Below are 18,057 nucleotides of genomic sequence, written 5' to 3' on the forward strand. Positions count from 1 at the left end.
TACACGAGTTAAAAAAAAAGTACAAGCGAATCATCAGGGATTATTGTGTCTTTGTCCCGATGTAAAATATTTTCTTTCTAAATGCCATTGAAAAGAAAACAACCAGACCTTAAGTGTAACTCCTTTATTCTGCTTCACAAAACAAATTAAACAGGATTAGTAGTAGTCTCTGGAATTTATAAAACATTTTTCCATTATCTTTTTTTTTTTAAACAACCCAAAAAATAAAATAAAATAAAATAAACAGACTCTTCTAGTCGCGTCACTCAAAGAAAATCACTTGTAGGAATTTGCTTTGTGCTTAGGTAAAAAGTTGAAATTCTTCGGGACAGGTCCGAGGAGCATTTCACTGAAACAACAATATAGAAGATTTTTATTACAATTTAACAATAAGAACGTCACTTAATTAAATGTTCTGGCTCTTACCTGATCCTGATCCAGTCGTCAACATTCTGACTGGCCATCAGCGACTCCAGGTAGTTCCTGCCCATGTAATACGGCGGCCGCTCATTGATCTTTTGAGGAACTCGTTCCAACAAGCCAACAGGAATATATCTATTAAAAAATAAAATAAAATAAAAAACACAGCAGTTCATACTTAAGGATTGATATGTTTAAATATACACCAACCAATATGAACTTCTCATCACGTACTGGAAATTTGATCATGACTGTTTCTCCAGGATATTAGCTGGCATGAATATCACAAGTTCAATGGAGGTGAAAAATATTTTTAAAAGTATGATGGTGATGTTGCAGACCTGCACATGAAGGAGAGCCACTCCAGCAGGAAGTTTCGGGTCTTTTCGACGCCCCGGGTGTCGGAGCCCCAGTGCTCCAGCCCGAAGTTGGTGAAATCCCTGAGGATGTCCAGCCGCTCGCTGGACGAGACGTCCCAGTGTCGGCTCTCCTTTATCTCCGTGAAGATCCAAGGCTTGATTAGGGCACCCCTGAGAAAATAAATGCAACATTAAACAAAATAATACAACAACTTAAGAATATTTAAAATTAATTAATTTTTAGTTTTAGCTTAGTTTAAACTACTTCCCCTTTTAAATCCAATGGAAGCAATAAAACAGATTTAAGTAATTTCCAATGAGTAAAAACAGTAAAACTGAAAGAGGGCTAGTTCATTCATCATGACTGTAAATCCAGTGGCTCACATGACTTTCTCCTTAAAGTATGTAAACAATTCAAACCTTGCAATCATGATGCCAGAAACACCGGTCTCTTTGGCTTTCACTGCATCTTCATAAGACAGAATGTCTCCATTACCTGGACCAACAAAAACAAGTTACATCAGTAAAACCACATCCTTAAACCTATAAAAGGTTTTACAGACTTTATGTCAACACTCAGATTCCTCCACCATAGAAATAAAAAGGCAGACTGACGCACCAAAGAGTGGAACAGGGTCGGCCAGCTTGGCACATGCGCTGATATAATCCCAGTCAGCTGACTTTGTGTAGCGCTGCTCCCTGGATCGGCCATGCAGCTGCAAAACAACACCGTCATTATGAGTGGTATGTGCAGTATGTCTATAAAAATAACATAAACATAGAGGTGGAAAAAGAAAACATGATGCATGAGAAGAAAATACTTTACAGATGAGGAGAAACCACTTGGGAATTCATAAAAATACAATTTTCAATGGGCTACCGCTTAAAACTTTACTGAATAACAAATAAATGCAAATTTCTAATCAATTGTTAGTTTTTAAAATTATTTTCATATGAGAATTTAGTAAAATTTCTCTTCTTTTGAGATTTCTCCTCAAAATACGCCATTGTCAAGTTCATTTCTACAGTCATTTAAGACGAGACTCACTGTAACCATGGAGACGCCCCAGTTCTTCATTTCTCCAATGAGTTTGTGTGCGATGTTGGACTTCTCCTGAACACCAGTGCGGATCTTGACAGTTACAGGGACATCTAGGACCTTTAGAAAGAAGCAAGAACCGCATTAAATTGTTCAATTTCTTCATGCTGTTAACTTTAAATCACTATTTCATGCCAACCAGCAGCAAATATAACAAATAAATAAATACTCTGTACTTGCATAATTCATTCCTTTGATTATCTGTTCAAATTTTCTGGTTCTGGTCATCAAGCCACATCCTCCACCCTGAAGCACAAACAAAAACCACTGTGAATGAGTTTAATAGTTTCTACTAGTTCTGGACAATAAATCAAAACAATGATTATCGCTATAGACACGTGACCAATACCAATAGATAAAACGTCTGATAGAATATCCAATATGCAAAATGTTCATTGAACTCTGAACATTCAGAATCAGACAGCATTTTGGGAGATTTAGGCAGAGGAAAGACCTTAGCAGCTCTAAAGAAAAGTTTGTGGAATCAACTGACTCGCTCTTTGGTTACCGAGCAACTAATTAATTCCTTGGTTACCTAGCAACAATCTGTTGAGTAACTGACGCAGAAACAATTTAAGGTTTTGCCACTGTGCCTCATAACTGCTTACAGATAAAAAACAACTTTGTGGAGTAACAACTGTGGATAAAACAGGAAATGTCAAGCCACCAGTTTGGTAGTATTTCAGATATTTAAAACAAAAAACTAATCAATAATTAGTTTTTGAAAGTTTTTTTCAGTCATATTGTCCAGCCCTGGTTCCTGCCATAATATAGTAGTAGCTCTTGATGTTTAATTTGTATTTGTTGTGGGAAAATAAGGCTCGACAAAACCGGGCCGCAATTTTCAAAGTGACAGAATCAGAAATGTTTACGCCAAAATGATGAGAACAGAGAGGTTAAATAAGAGTTCACCTTCTTGTAAACCAGATCAATGGGGCATCCAGAGTTGATATCTACAAAATCAACGTCGGTGTAGTTGTTGATGAGCTCCGCACACCGCGTCATGGTGTCAGGAAAACAGCCTTCAACCTGGAACAACATCTCACACTTCACATCCAGTCACAGAAACCTGCGTTTGAACTCCGAAGTGGGAAAAGCGTCACCTGAACACCAAACAGATCCTCGCTCTCGTGCCTCTTCAGGAGGGCCCACTCTGACTGATGCCCCTGCAGCAGATTCGTGCACATGGCCATCTCCCCGCAGGTGATGTCTGCGCCGAAGCGCTTGCACACACGACGGAAAGGCAAGTTCCCACACTGTCAAGACGTAAAAGAAGACAAAGTTGAATGTAAACAATATGGCGGCTTAGTCAGGGTTCACAGTTACCTGTAACGCTATTTATACACCCTAAGCCATGTTAAAACCACTTAAAATATGTTTGTTTAGATGTTATGCGACAGACTATGGTTTTTAAGAATCTTAAAAGTGTGGAGTGCATTTATATTCAGGTTCCTATGTTGATGCTTGGCAGAACCACTTTTCACTGCAACAACTTTTTCCCTGTATCCATAATTAGGTTGGTTAGAAAGGTAAAAAAAAAAAAAAAAAATAGTTTTTTGAATTTCTTGCCACTGATTCTCAATGAGCTTTACGTCTGGACTTTGACTAGGCCATTCTAACACATTATTATACTAAAATCTTGCTCTAGCTTTTTGTTTAAGGTTGTTGTACATGGAAGATTACTTTTTAGCTCCATCCAAGCTAAACAGGAGAAGCTAACTCTTACCATAGAAGAAACATGGTAAGAAACATAGAAGAAACAATCCCACAGCATGACACTGCCACCACCAGGTCTTACTTAGGAATTGTGTTCACGCTAAAGTATCAGAGTAAAGGAAGTGCTAAACTTTTCTGACTTAATTGCAAGAATAATTGCACTCCACCACATAAAATTCCAAAAAACACATTAAAGTTTATAATTATAAAAAATTAAACATAAATTAAATGAGCACTGTTTTTACTTACAGTTGTTAGAGGAGCGAGATAGAGCTTGTCTTTGAAGTCCACCTTGAACATATAGACATAACTTTTAATACAAAACTTATAAAACTTTTAAAAATACTCCCAACTTTCTAAATATGTATCTGCTGGTTTCTACTGGTTCCAACTAGAACTTCTGGAAAAACTGTAGTGTTTTTTAATTAAAGGAAGAACTTTGGAGTAAAGTTTGGCTGACATTTACCTTTTTCTTTTCACAGGGCCGCAGTTTGATAACATCGGCATCAGTTAGCGGGCCTACAGTCTTTACTGGTGGCTGGATATCCGGACAGGTGGGCAGCTAGTTACAGAGCAAACATTTAAGTTTATACACCCCTGAAAACATAATAAATGAGACCCTCTGCAGCAAATGTAGTTAAGAGAACAAGTGTGTACCGATTTGTCTGTAGAAACATGCTGAATTTCTTCTTTTGGCTCTGCAGATACCTCTGTTGCACAAACATCACCTACATAAATAAAAAAATGAATTATCACATTTAAATTTGTGAAGTTGATGCAACATTTGCAGTTTTGCAAAAAGTTTATTTTATTTACTTTCAGTAAAAGGAACATGCTGCTGAAATGAGTGTTTGTTAATTATTTGAGTCAAAAAATAAGTTTTAATTTGTGAAATTGGTTTGAGAGTCATAATAATGTGTCCTTTAAAGCAGCTCTCCTAGAGCAGGATGGTTTGGACTCTTATAAACAAAAACAGTTCTGCGTCTTACCATTGCCCTGCTGTTCCTTCTTATCTTTGTTGTCTGAAAGCGTTTTCAGGTATTCCTCTGACTTTTTGAAGGTGACAGAACGTTTCCTCAGGCGATACTGCAGATCTTTACTCAGGCTGTTCTTCACCAAAGTCCTTCCTTCGTAAGCTTCGACCAGCTCAGCCTTCTCCATGGTTTTAAAGTCAGCTGTAGTGTGCGCCTTGGCGAAGCGGCAGGCGAGCCCGTATTCACACTTTCCAAATGAGTCGTAGAGGTAACAACGTTCCCCGATGTCAGCAGGCTTATTGGCCAAGTACTCGGCGACATCATGGTAAAAGATGCATTTGTCTCCAAACTTACATTCACCGTTTTTCTAGGAATGGTTAAAAAAAGTCAAGAGAATAATCAATTTTTACAGGAATCTGAAAGGATTGCATGCTGCATCTTAAAAAAAAGCAGGAGGTTCAATCTACCTGAATGACTGACAAACACAGTCGCTTTTCTTCATAAGTGGTGGGTTTTATGTGTGGCCTCGACTTATTCTGACCACGAAATCTTTTCTTATCCTGTTTTTCTGTTTTCTTCGCATCTTCAGGGTCCAATTTGGATTTTTTACAGTCAGGTTCGTCCACAGAGGGATCCTTTTTCTCTTGTGGCGTCTCATTTTCAGCGGATTTCTCTCCTTTGGAGCCCTGCCATTCTGAATCCAGAAAGCCATGAAATGCATCTTTGGTGGTGAGGAATCTGCAAAAAAAAAAAAAAAGAAAAAAATAATTTAAAAAATGTTTTAAAATACTTTTAAAACAGATCCAAAAGCAACATTAAAAAGATTAGTCAAGAATACCAAAATACAAGCTGAAAACCATTAATAAATTAATCACTTTACGAGTCTTTATGAGGCTATGGGTTGTTTTTCTTAACTCTGATAAAAAATAAAAAACATTTGCAGTCAACAGAATGTTTGCAACTTCCCTTTAAGGAGGTTTCTAACATATTTCCCCAATCAAAATTTCATATCGTCTTAAGACTGAAATTTCCTCTGTCCATTTTACCTCAAATTCAAAGTGATGAATGTATATATAATGCTTCTCATTCCTTATATAACCTATTATATTACATAATCAATTTCATAATACTGTCTTTTCTTCCTATATTTATGTAGATTTCTAAGACATTTAAATCAAACTCCAGGCTGTGGGAAGCCTGTAAAAATATTTTACAGGCTTTATTATGCTTTTTCTTGAGTGAGAAAAACAAGCACAATAAAAAATTGTCACCACCTAAGCTAAACCAACAAGAGCTTCTATTGCGAATTGAAAAATACCCAAATACCACTGACATTGCAGATACTTATCCCATTCTGCATAACAATAAAAAGATAACTGGTTTGACAAAAGTAAAAACTCTCACTGACATTCTGCTCTTTTAGCTTCAACAGACGAAGGCAGTGAGTAGTGCCGAGTTGAAGCATGAATACGCCACAATGAACTATCATCATGTTGAAGCTGATTCCATGAGATACGTACAGTACAGCGCTCCCTCTAGTGTCAAGTGTTGATGAAAGTTACTTACTCTTGTTTGATAGCAGCTTCACCTTTCACAGCTACATGTGTTGCCGTTTCTGTGGCGTCTTCTGCTGATGCCTCCATCACTTGTTCAAAGACTCACTCCCTCTTCTTACTCTGAAATGTTTCGATAAAAGATAAACAAATGAAGCAGAAAAGAACGGTACCAAACATATGTGGTTTGTAGATGTAATAATTGGAAATTTGCTGCATATGCCACTCTATTTTTAGAAAGATTTTAGATTAAATTACAGAGTTGGGCACTATTTACATGACTTTCAAAGGCATTTGGTTGCCCTGTATTTTACTTAAAATGTTTGTGAAATTTCTTGAATCATGCATCACTGTGGTCAATCACAACTACCAAGACGAGCTCAAGCTTCTCTGACTATAGCACAAAAAAAGTTCCAAAAAATACACGCCAACTTCTAATCAGTTACTATTAGATGGATACACAATAATTTCGAGATTTTAGGAGCCTTTTAAATGCAATATTTTCACGTATTTATGTGTGTGTTGGTAGCAATTCTCAATTCCCACTATACCAGTTATGCTGGAGATTTGATTCTGATTATCTTCAGTCTGAACATGTTTAACTTGCGCCTAGCTGATCTTCGTTTTAGTAGCAAAGCTCCACTATGGTATGATACACTTAAACACAGTCAAAACAAAAAAATCTTTACGTGTCAAGTTAATTAGAATAACACTCCACAAAGTCTCTCACTTACCTGTTTCTTTATCAAGTTGTCAAAAGTTACAGTAACATGAACTGCTCCAGCAGTAGTTAACTCAAAACTCTGCTAGCAAGCTAACAAATTAAAGCGCGTTTTCCCGCAAGCTAGCAGTTAATGTTCAATAAAAAGCTTAACCTGCCTCGATAGGAGCTACAACTGCAAATAAAACCGATACAGATAACGTTAACTATATTAATGCACTTTCAAACATGCAAACCGTGCAGTTAAATTTCACCACCTTGTGGTAACCGATGTGCATCAGTTTAATTATTCCCGGAGAGAACGTCTAAAGATTGGTTCCGCATGGAAATCTCCGACAAGCTATATATTTTGAAAAATATTTTTATAAATAAATTTCTAACAGAAATTTTAAAAGAAAGTTAGTATACAAAGTGCATGTCTGTTTTTGCTAATACAGAAATAATTATTCATAGTAAGCAGTAACATGCTAAAAACATGATCAATTGTTAAGCATTACTTCATTTTGTTTGTGAGCCAACAGCAGAAGGCACCGGAAACGATTTGAATAAAGCTACAGAAATGATACGTTTCTTTGGGCAAAGTCAAAAATATAAACTTGTGAGAGATTCTTATGTGTGTACAGATCATTACAACAGTGGTGTGTTGGAATTAACTGAATCTTTGAGGGAGCGTTGACCTGTCAAACATGGCAACCTCCCTTTTACAATCAGAAATGTCTGACAGAGACAAAGAAATGACTCACGTTAACTTGTGGATGTAATGTTACAGAATAATCATTAAAACTCTAATGAATACAGAGCAATAATGCAATAAAATGCATCAAATAAAGAAATTTGTCGCTGGATAACAGATAAAATGCTCAGAAACCTCCACAAATACATTATCCACCACATTTAGGAACATCCCAGGTAGTTTTTTTGTTTGTTTAGGATTTAGATTTGGGGACTGAGATGACTTTGGATAAAGGTGCATTCTGTGTATGGTGAAACATTTCTGTGTTATTTTGGGTCCTGGATGGTTATTATAAAACCCAATTACAAAAAAAACAATTAAAACATCTCGGTTTTATAAAACTTACAATGTTTATATTTGGAAAAAAACTTTTTCTTTACAAACCTGCCAAACAAACATGTTGGAGGCATCTAATGGTTGTTATGGAAACTTGATGAGGTTAAGATGCCACTTTTTGCTATGCTAAAAATTAGCCTTGAATTTGTTTCTGGATCTTTCACCATCATCTTTAAAATATTTGTTCAACTTATAAAAATAGACATGGCTATGATTAGTTTTTCGTTTAAAGGAACTGTTAAAATAATTATTTCTTAGCATTTTCTTTATCCCAAAATTGAATGGACTGATATTAGAGACTGAATTTTTATATTTTTTTGTGTAAAATTATCCTACTGTACACAAGACTTTTTACACATCTCTACTAGGGGTGCAGATAAATGTAGCCATACATGGATGAGTATCTGTTATATTTTATCACAGTAAAATCTGCTGCATTCACTCCTCAGAAACTCCAGAAAGTTTTTCTATCTTTGCTACAAATCGTTTCTTGCTGGAGTCCAGGATGTTGATGCCATTTTTCTCAAAGTCATATCCAACTCTCTGCAGCTCCTTCAGTCGCTCTGTGATGTTCTGGATGCTGTAGTCCAGAACTTTTGGCTTCTCCAAAATCTGCTTTATTGTTATTCCTCCTTTTAGAAGACAGTCCAGTTTGGAGTTCAGAGTGGCTGCGCCGATGTAGAGAATGTTGGGGTAGTTTAATACTAGTTTTTTCATGTCGCTTTCTTTGAAGCCTAGTAAGGACATCTTCTCCTCGAGGCTGTGAATGTTTCTCTTCAGACAGTCGTTGGAAAGGACCAAAATGTCTGCTCCTTTTCCCTGCAGAAGTGCTAGCAGTTCGGCATCACTTAACATCAGAGAGGTTTTCAGATTGTTAATGTTGGTCCCGATTCTTTTAGTACTTTTGATTAGAAGATACACGTTTTTAGATATTATACTTGTAGCAAATTGTTCAGGATTTTTTCCACCCAGCTCCAGACAGATGTCTTCAAGAAACTCCACCATCTGCTTGTTCAGCTCCAGGGTGTTGGAGAACGTCCTCGGCGCTGTGGTCAGCAGCCGACGAAGGTCTTTGGAGTTTAATCCCAATGAGATTAAGAAAGCGATGTTTTTCTTCAAGTCCTCGTTGTCACTAGAACGGAAAAAAGACTCGGGTGAGCGGTCCAGGATGCTCACGATCTCAGCGTCTGTGTTGAAGACGTTTCTCCACAGCTGCCAGCGTTCCTCCAAGTGATCAAGTGACCGTGTGATGGCGCGGGGATAACGGGACACGATGCTGGCGATAACTTTGCAGCTGGCGCCTTTTTCTTGCAGGAACTGAGCGAGGCACATCTCGTTGGTGAAGGACTTTCGAAGAACGCCTGGTTGACGCTGGCGCGCCATTTTTACGTCCACTCCCAACACATATAGGTTCTCAAGTAGAGATTTATTCTCTGTGTCTGATGGCAACAATGGGTCATTACTGCCACTGCAATGCCTCCAGGTGATGCAGGTTGATGCTAGCTGTAGCAGTGAACGCCTAAAGCTCTTCTGCAGAACGAGTGAATGATGGATACGAATAAGGGTCCTTATACCAGAAACTGAAGCCATTTTTTCCTGAAAGGGAACAGAGATCCATGTTATGGCATTTCTTTGGTTATAAATGGTAAAAAAAAAAAAAAAACAGTAATGTAAATAAGTAAGCTATAATAAAGTGACTTGTTTATTTTAATGTTCACTTATCCTTTCTGTTCAGGTCCTTAAGCAATTTTAATTTCTCTAAGATTCAAATTTACTTCTGTGCATTAACAGTAATTAATGAAAAATTACATTTTACATTTACTTTCCAAATATTGCGAAAAAGTAAATCTAGAACTTTTTCACATTCTGTCACATCACAAACTCAAGCTTAAAACTATTTATTGGGATTCTATGTAATAGACCAGCACAGCAGCGCATTGTTTTGAAGTGAAAGAAAAACTATACATTAATTTTCTAAAACTTCCCGAAAGAGTAGTATTTTTATCAACCTCCTGGTACGACATACACCAAAATACATCCAGCTGAAATTGCTGCAAAAGGTGAAGGACTGGGATATTAATATTTATTGAAAAACTCTGTAAATATGTATGTCTTAATTACTTTTAGTAAGAAAACAGGAAATACAAATAAGCATTATTTTTACTTCTACTCTATCAAGCTGTTAAGACAAATTTAATTTGGAGTCTGGAAAATTTACTTCCTAAATGTGACACACGGCATCTACTCAATCAAAAAAAAAAGGGATTTACTGAAACCAGAAAAGCTAATCTGATGTGAAATTCTGGTTAAGCAAAGTTTTTTCACGTCTTGTTCAAAAAATCTGAATTTAAAACCACATTTGGTCAAAGTTAAATTCAAAACACAGTCGGTTTGCTGCTAGCATGACTTCCACCAGAGCAATTTAAACCTTATTAATATCGTGGGAAATGCTATATTTAGTAAAAACACTCGACAGTCTTTCTTTAGTTTTAAAATTTAAAACAAACATACCATATTCCGTTTTTCGACTTTACTTTTCACACTATACCTCTTGAACGTACCAGTGGATGCGAGAACTTGGAGGAACTCACGCGAGATTTTGAATTTGAGAAACGAATTTATCAAAGCTGGCGCCCTCTAGCGTTTCGGAGTTTAAACTTGCTTCCCAGTTTGTTGTTCTCGCCAGCAGGTAGCAGCAAAGGACTTCATTTTGTGAGACTTGTCGCTTCAAGTTAACGTGAAAATGAACGTTTATAAAGAAAAAAAGAGACTCTAGGACACTTACGATGATTCCGTATTCAGACATGACGACGTTAAGCATTGAAGTTAATTATTTTAGGTTTAAAAAACCTTCAAAAAGCACTACAGCATTTTCACTTATTTGTATAATACCTACAGAAACCAGTGAGGAAAGAGGACTGAGGCCACTGAAAAAAATCTGATTTGTTCTCAGAATTCGGACCTTTTTTAAACATTTTTACAGAAAACTACTGAATTAAGAGGTTAGTTTTTCACACACAGCTTATGTATATTAAATAAGGCCAGCTTTGAGCATTCTTTGTGTTTTTTACAGTTAAAAAAAAAAGATTTTAGAGCATTTTGTAAATCTATCTAGAATTCTTTTTTTTTTTTTTAACAAAATCAGTCCATCCCACTTCATTTGTGCTATTTATTTTATATATATGCTATTTGCTTGAAACCACACTTTTTCTTTTAATTTTAAATCAAATTTCAGTTGTATTTTGATTTCACACGAGCAACATCAAAGCCCCAGTTTTAGGTATTACTAGCTTGATTCATTTCAGCCACATGAGAAAGCATTGTGCTGTAGTTCGCAGCTGAAAAACCTATTGACTCGACTGCCTCTCTTACTGATGAGTCCCACCACTTATGAATATTTTACAGCACAGTGAAAGATAGCTACATTATGCGTTCTCTTTGCTGCTCTGCTACTGAAGTGACCCCTGTTTCAGTCACAACCTCTTCTGCACTGCCAACCTAGAAAGCAGCATTTTGTTTCTGGCATGAACAGTTCAGACAGTGACCATTATTATGAGAGATAATCCTGCTTCTTTTATGTTTTATATAAACTTGAAGCTCAATTATGATCTGTTTTCACATGTTGTAATACAAATTGAGCGTATTAGCTAAATTTAAGGCAGCTAAAGCTAATGCTAGTTAGTTGTTTTCTTTTGTGAAATTTGAAACATTTGATGTAATTAGGGTTAATTATCTAATAAAGATAATTTTTCAAATTTTTACTGAAATGAGAAACTGCTGTTGACATCTTCATCTTGATTATTAGCTTGAAATTGATACCACCAGTCAATCAAGCAACTGTATTTTTCAAATAAAATTATTAACTCCTTGAAAAACTAAAAGAGGTGTCAGTATGTGCTTACCTATCCATCCATCTTCTTACATCCTTGTCCCTTAGTGGGGTCGGGAGGGTTGTTGGTGCCTATCTCCTGCTAACGTTCTGGGTGAGAGGCGGGGTCACCCTGGACAGGTTGCTAGTCTGTTGCAGGGCAACACAGAGACACACAACCATGTGCACACACACTCACACCTAGAGACAATTAGGAAAGGCCAATTAACCTGACAGTCATGTTTTTGGACTGTGGGAGGAAACCGGAGTACCCGGAGAAAACCCACGCATGCACAGGGAGAACATGCAAACTCCATGCAGAAAGACCAGGGCCGGGAATCAAACCTGGAACCTTCTTGCTGCAAGGCAACAGCTCTACCAACTGCGCCACTGTGCAGCCTGCCCTTACCTATTTTAATATAATTAAAACTGTATGCAGAAAACTCTGACATTCACTGAAAAGCTGGGGTAATAGTCTAAATTTCAAACACATGTTGTGGTATACACACCAAATGATTTTAATCAAATATGTCAAATTTGTTTAAATTTTAAGCACATTTCTTGGACTAATATTATGTAAAAAATAATTTAACTCCTTCAGAGGTTCGATATTTCTATTACTTCCTCTGAAGCTCCTCTGACTTTTGTTCCTTAAAGATGTAAATTAGGTCATGCATAATTTGTGAGCAACATGGTTTTAATATTACATCGACTCCCGTCTTGATCCATTTGTTGAGGTCCTTTCTGCAAAGTTGCTTGGGTAACTGCAGACCCAGAACACAACCGGAGCGACTGAATAATTTAAGAAGTGTCGAAACTTTCAGATGCTGGTGGTTACTCGCAGACGCTGTTGCTCCAGCAGCAGGTGTCCCCAGGTGGGAGTGTGCGGGTAAAAAAATGTCCAAAAGACGATGGGTGGAATTCAAGATCTGCCAGACTATAAGTTGTTCAGCGCCGGTCAGCCGAAGACGCAGAGAGTCCTCTCCAGCTGCCACTGCTGCCGCTGCAGGTATGTCTCAAAACAGAATGAAACTTTGTATTTGTAGAAAAGTAACGACTGTGTATTCTCATAGTTTTCTTTTTTTTTTTCTTATTCGTAAATTTACCAGCTAGATATCAGTGTTTCTGTGAACATTGGGGATTGCGACAATATAAAGCATGTAAATAATAATATAAAAAAGTAGCACCGTTTTCTATACACCTGAGGAAGAAATAAGTGACAAAGGAGGTAGTGTAAATGTTTATTTAGTTTTTTTAAATAATCAATTAACCTTTATTTTTAGTTTTTAATGCATATGTAGGTCAGCTATGTCTCACATTAGTAAAAACAAACCACCATGTTTCACAAATGCTTGCAAAAGTTCCCATTATTTTTTTCCAAACAACTGCAACCCACATCTCCCAAAATCATCTTCAAAATAACAAAACCTGCTTTTAATTGTAAAACATAATCTAATTATTCTAACATTTACGTAATTTGGTGTCTGTTTAGAGAAAATGCTGACGGTCTTTTCCTGTATCACTCCCATCTGTTGTAGTAACTGATGCCAGTCTCTCAGGTTACCTTCAGGCTTTTAGCCACGGCACCTTTAATGACTCCTTCTTTGGGGAGGATGTTGCTCTTTTTTCATCAGAAATTAGCTCAGAATTAGTCTATTTATACATCTTCATACAAAATGTGAGGTAATTACCAGTTGTTTACCATCTAATGTTAAAATGAGAAAATGTTGCCTAAAAAGAAAGCTCAACTGGGACAGCTCTGGCAGCCTCTCCTCTCATCGCCATAGAAACTAGACAGAGGAATTCATGCTGCAGATACTGGAGTCAAAGACGGAGAATCACAGTCAGACATCTCGCTGTCATTAATCGACTTTACTGCTAATTGCATGTTTCATGGCAAAATGGGTGTGTGTTGATGCAATTTTCATATTTAAAAGGGGAGATGGAGTTTTGCTACTCATTAAAATACCAACTGTTTGATCACCAAGCTACGTTTATCAAAATAAGATATTCACACAAAATCTACTGGTAAATTGTATATCTATTTAAAATATATTGCAGAGAAAACAGACTATCCCCCTTCTGGGTTCCATTAATGTTTTTAATGGAACCCATGTTAATGTTTTTAAATACTGTTTTATTTACTTCAAACTTGCCTTGCATTAAAAACATGAAATGAGTTTATTATATGTGTGGAAAATAGGGAGTAATTTTATGCTTTTCTGGCATCAAGACAACATAGATAAAAAAAAATTAATAAAAATGTTATCTTATAAATTTGGTGAAATCTGCACTGAATTATTCTACACTTTTCCAGATTAAAGAGAGTTTAATGCTCTGACTTTCTGAAATGTTGAAGATGAAAAAATATGAATTCATTTTAAGGCTTTTCACCAACGGACTATGAATAATTATTTAGTTATATATATTTTCTTAGATAAAAGTAGAAATCTCAAAGATAGTTTGATCTTACTGAAATGTTTCACAACAAAAACTCTCTTTAATCTGGAAAAGTATAGAATAATTCAGTGCAGATTTCACCAAATTCATATGGCGCCATTTTTAATTTTGTGTTTTTTAGGTCTATGTTGTCTTGATGCCAGAAAAGAATAAAATTATTTTATTGCTTTCACAAATACAATAAACTCCTTTTCATGTTTGTAATGCCATAACATTTCAGCAATACAACAAACAAAACATTACATTGCAACGGCAAGAAAGGTAAAGAAAGGTTGGAATACAGACTATAATAACTGATATTTCAGGTAACAATAATCAAAGGCAACTAATTTTTTTTTTATCTTGATTTAAAAGAATTCAGGATTTCAGCATTTTTGCAATTTTCTGGAAATTGTTCTAGATTAAAAACGCACTGTTTCTCCATGTTTGGCTCTGATTCTGGGGATCCAGAGTAAACTTGAATCAGAAAACCTGAGAGGTCTAGCAGGATTCATGTTAAGAGTAGTTCAGTCCAAGTAGGATGAGTCTAGATGTTTAAAATGGAGCTGATAAAATGCAGTCCAGATTACAAAGAAAAAGAAAACCATGGGAAAATAGCACTGTAGCGTTGTCCTTAATCAAATTGGTAAGCTAATTCAATAAAAAAGAAAATTTGTTGATGGAGTATTTAACAGATATTTTTTAAATATTATCTTGGCGTGCTTGTGTTGCCCTCTTACACAGTTGTGCCCTGGGCAATAAGCCATATTCTCCAAATTTAACCCTAGATAGCTGTCTCACTGCAGTGGACAGCTATCTAAAAGGCATTTTCTTGTGTTTCTTGTGGATTTTAATATTATAAATGCACACAGACCACTGGAATGGACACTAGTGCATCATATAATACACTATAAACTACTGGCCATCCATTTAACAAGAAAATCTTTGTTAATCCAAAATGGCAGACAGATGAAAAAGCAACTCAGGAATATCCAGTTTCTACTCCTTTTGCAGAAAGCTCTTGCATGTAAAAAAAAAAAAAACAAACAAACAACATACTGTGACATCAAGTAACTCCTAAAGACTAATATTACTGATGTATTTTCTAAATACATCAGTTGTATTTGGAGAAAATTACAACTGGAAAAATTTTTTTACAAAAACTTTTTTCTCCAAGTTTTTTTTTTATGCCTTAAGAAAGTCAAAAACACTTTGAAAAAAAATCCTGTCATAAAGGATCATAATTCATGCATGAACGGGCTAAAACGTTCAATCACTGTAAGAGGCTTCAGGTTTTTAAGAAATTACTATACGATAAAACTACTTGCCATACTTATAGCACCAGTGGGCGTGGCTATAAATGCACCTACCCTACGTCATCACAGTTGAGTCTCATGTTTACGTGGAAAATATGGCGGCGGACTACAATCAGGGGGATAGCCAGTGATTGGGAATCACGGCATTGGAGAGATAGTCTGCTTGCCGCTGTGAGACTTCCTTTTCCTCCTGGATATTTCTTATGAAGCAGTTTTCTCCTTGTTTCAGTCTCGGAGTCAGCGGGAATGGAGGACGAGGAGAGGCAGAAGAAGCTAGAGGCCGGCAAGGCTAAGGTAGGATTCAAGACTCCCTAACGTCCTCTGAGTGCTCCAAAGTTACAGCATATTGTTCCGGTGGAGTTGTTTTTATATGGTTATGTCCGTCAGCTGTTTTGACCCCAACCCCCTCCCCTTCATACCACCTTCCCAGCTGTCATGCGCCGTGTCTGTCTGACAGCTGAGAGGGAGGAAGGAGGGGGTTAGCCGCTGCTACTGCTAGCCAAGGCTGCCTTTGTCATGCTGCATATCTGACATTTTTCCCCCTACACTGCTTTCTTTTTTCTTATTCCGTATCAAAAGAAGTATCGGCTCATTCTCGCACAAGTCTAGCCGTCGCATCATTATTTAGAGCTTATAAACGGCACCTGAAGTGACACTCAGAGGCTGGTGTAACAGGATTTACAGGGTATATCCTCACTAGCTAGGTAAAGCATTGCTTCACCTGCCAGACATGACTTGTATTGGTTTAAGCAACAGGAATACGCCAGAAGAGGCTCTATGCTGTGCTCATAAAGTAAAATATTTGCTGAGAAAAGAAGGGAGTACTTGTTAAACTGGATGACTTTGTATGTTTTTTTCCTACCAGTAGCTGTAAACTCAAAAACCAGCTCACTCAGTTTTGAGAGGCTGTTTGTCTTCGCTGAATCTCTGCAGGCAATGAGCTCATGTGTCACTTTTGTCAATATATGTCCATAAATACTAAATCAGAAGCTTTTAAGAGCTGCTAGAGTTGCTGCACAATTTGATACATCTCTGATGGACAGAGGTAATGTTACACCCAGAAGCATGTGATTACAGAGTTGGATATCAATCCCACCACTGCCTCTGTGAACACAGTTATTAGTATGTAAGCATTGGCTACTGCAATTCAGCTGGCTGAAACAAGTTTGCTACAAGTTCTCCAGTCAGCTACAAAAAGGACAAATATTACTGTTTTGACCGCAGAAAACATGGGCAGTTGTGGCCATGGAAACCAAAGGAGCACCACCCACTGCTTTTATTAGTTTGGCACTGTTTTAAAACTACAATTAGGACACTATACACAGATATCTAACCAATTAATCAAGTAACAGATTTTTATAACCTACAAAAAGCTATATTACTCTGAAGAAGCAGTTAAAAACTAAATTTAGTTGTTATAGTCTATATTTTTGCTGCAGTTTCACTATCAGAATCAAAATAATAATTAGAAAGGTAACATAAGTAGAACTGTTTTTTTAATATTTTACAGCAATGGGAATAAGTGTTGCTTTTTTGTTCTAAGTAGGGCAAATTAAATCTTGTTGCACGTTTTAAATCTTTGCACATATAGTGCAAAGCCTTGGTTGTTTTATTTAAAGTTAATGCATCTTGGTAAAGTGTAGAGCTGTTGGAAATCTGTTTCTGATTGTTATTTACTAAACATATTTAGAAAATCACGGTGAGTTTTGTCTGACAGAAGTTTGCAGAGACCATCTCCCTGGTTTGCACTCTGGTATTTTGGCTTGTAAAAGGCTCTTTGCTGCTGTAGGCTAGTCTGCCTGCTGTTTTTTTCCTCCCAGTGCTATGTCACCATGTCCTCACATGCAGTAAAGAAATCAAGGGTGTTATTATTTGAAATTCTAGTCAGATGAGTCCTTGAAGGCTTAGATAAAAGTCTGATGATGTTGCTTTTCTAAAATTATGTACATAGCTTAAAGTGTACAATGAGTCTGCATTGTATTATTGTCTCAAAACTGAAGCAGGATTTTATCTGAATGTTAGTCTGGAGATAAAGCTTTTCTGAGCTTTTCCTCTCTTAACAATCAGATTGGGTGACTGGATTTTTGTCAAATCGAGTGAAAGACGAGTTTTTGTTGTCTGACTGAAGTGCGAACTGTCAGTCATGCATTGTGCAGAATCAGGCATGAGCTTTTGAGTCACGCCAGACAATAGGGAAAGTGGAAATTGTGGGCTGCTGTTGCCATAGTTTTGTTCCAGAATGGAAGATTTTTCTTGCATCTTTAGTTTGGCTTCAGAAACAAACTTATTGACAAGTGTTTTACTATCAGTAACTGATAGCTCATCAGTGTAGTCATCTTAAATCGTATAATGCAGGGTTTTGTATATTCATATGGATTTTATTTTTATAAACCTCCTAGAAAAATGGAACTTTTACTGTCATTTTGCCTCAGTCTTTGTTCTTTTATTCATGTAGATCCTTTATGGTCAGTACAAACATCCATCTATCAGGCTACATCAAAATGCAAGGTAGAAGTCATTTTT

The 18,057-nt window shown here is 36.7% G+C and overlaps 3 protein-coding genes across 6 annotated transcripts in view; 1 reads left to right on the forward strand and 2 right to left on the reverse strand.

Moving 5' to 3' along the window:
* Positions 1–109: 109 nt before the first annotated feature.
* The window catches only part of dus3l (dihydrouridine synthase 3-like (S. cerevisiae)), a 38,598-nt gene continuing 20,650 nt past the window's right edge, over positions 110–18,057 (reverse strand). Inside the window, exons 1-16 of one of the 2 annotated variants that reach the window (XM_008422158.2) lie at positions 6,856–7,114; positions 6,135–6,244; positions 5,036–5,306; positions 4,584–4,935; positions 4,252–4,322; positions 4,061–4,156; positions 3,844–3,885; positions 2,982–3,134; positions 2,791–2,907; positions 2,059–2,124; positions 1,828–1,938; positions 1,399–1,495; positions 1,200–1,275; positions 762–950; positions 427–555; positions 110–349 (exon numbers count right to left, since the gene is read on the reverse strand). In XM_008422158.2, the coding sequence (XP_008420380.1) occupies positions 277–349; positions 427–555; positions 762–950; positions 1,200–1,275; positions 1,399–1,495; positions 1,828–1,938; positions 2,059–2,124; positions 2,791–2,907; positions 2,982–3,134; positions 3,844–3,885; positions 4,061–4,156; positions 4,252–4,322; positions 4,584–4,935; positions 5,036–5,306; positions 6,135–6,211 (1,920 nt within the window). In that variant the 5' untranslated portion in view covers positions 6,212–6,244; positions 6,856–7,114 and the 3' untranslated portion in view covers positions 110–276. Of the gene's footprint in view, positions 350–426; positions 556–761; positions 951–1,199; positions 1,276–1,398; positions 1,496–1,827; positions 1,939–2,058; positions 2,125–2,790; positions 2,908–2,981; positions 3,135–3,843; positions 3,886–4,060; positions 4,157–4,251; positions 4,323–4,583; positions 4,936–5,035; positions 5,307–6,134; positions 6,245–6,855; positions 7,115–18,057 lie in introns of those variants that run through there. The other variant, XM_081612652.1, reaches the window with a different exon arrangement.
* Positions 7,188–18,057, reverse strand: part of mterf1 (mitochondrial transcription termination factor 1) — a 31,514-nt gene continuing 20,644 nt past the window's right edge. Inside the window, exons 1-2 of one of the 3 annotated variants that reach the window (XM_081612654.1) lie at positions 11,814–11,949; positions 7,188–9,507 (exon numbers count right to left, since the gene is read on the reverse strand). In XM_081612654.1, coding sequence (XP_081468780.1) covers positions 8,350–9,501 — 1,152 coding nt within the window. In that variant the 5' untranslated portion in view covers positions 9,502–9,507; positions 11,814–11,949 and the 3' untranslated portion in view covers positions 7,188–8,349. Of the gene's footprint in view, positions 9,508–10,422; positions 10,525–11,813; positions 11,950–18,057 lie in introns of those variants that run through there. The other 2 variants (XM_008422159.3, XM_081612653.1) reach the window with 2 other exon arrangements.
* The window catches only part of akap9 (A kinase (PRKA) anchor protein 9), a 79,221-nt gene continuing 76,768 nt past the window's right edge, over positions 15,605–18,057 (forward strand). Inside the window, exon 1 of the mRNA XM_008422173.3 lies at positions 15,605–15,828. Coding sequence (XP_008420395.1) covers positions 15,781–15,828 — 48 coding nt within the window. The 5' untranslated portion in view covers positions 15,605–15,780. The remainder of the gene's footprint in view (positions 15,829–18,057) is intronic.

This window comes from Poecilia reticulata, chromosome 11 (assembly GCF_904066995.2).
Source record: "Poecilia reticulata chromosome 11, P_reticulata-male-v2, whole genome shotgun sequence".
In the NCBI taxonomy this organism is placed as follows: domain Eukaryota; kingdom Metazoa; phylum Chordata; class Actinopteri; order Cyprinodontiformes; family Poeciliidae; genus Poecilia; species Poecilia reticulata.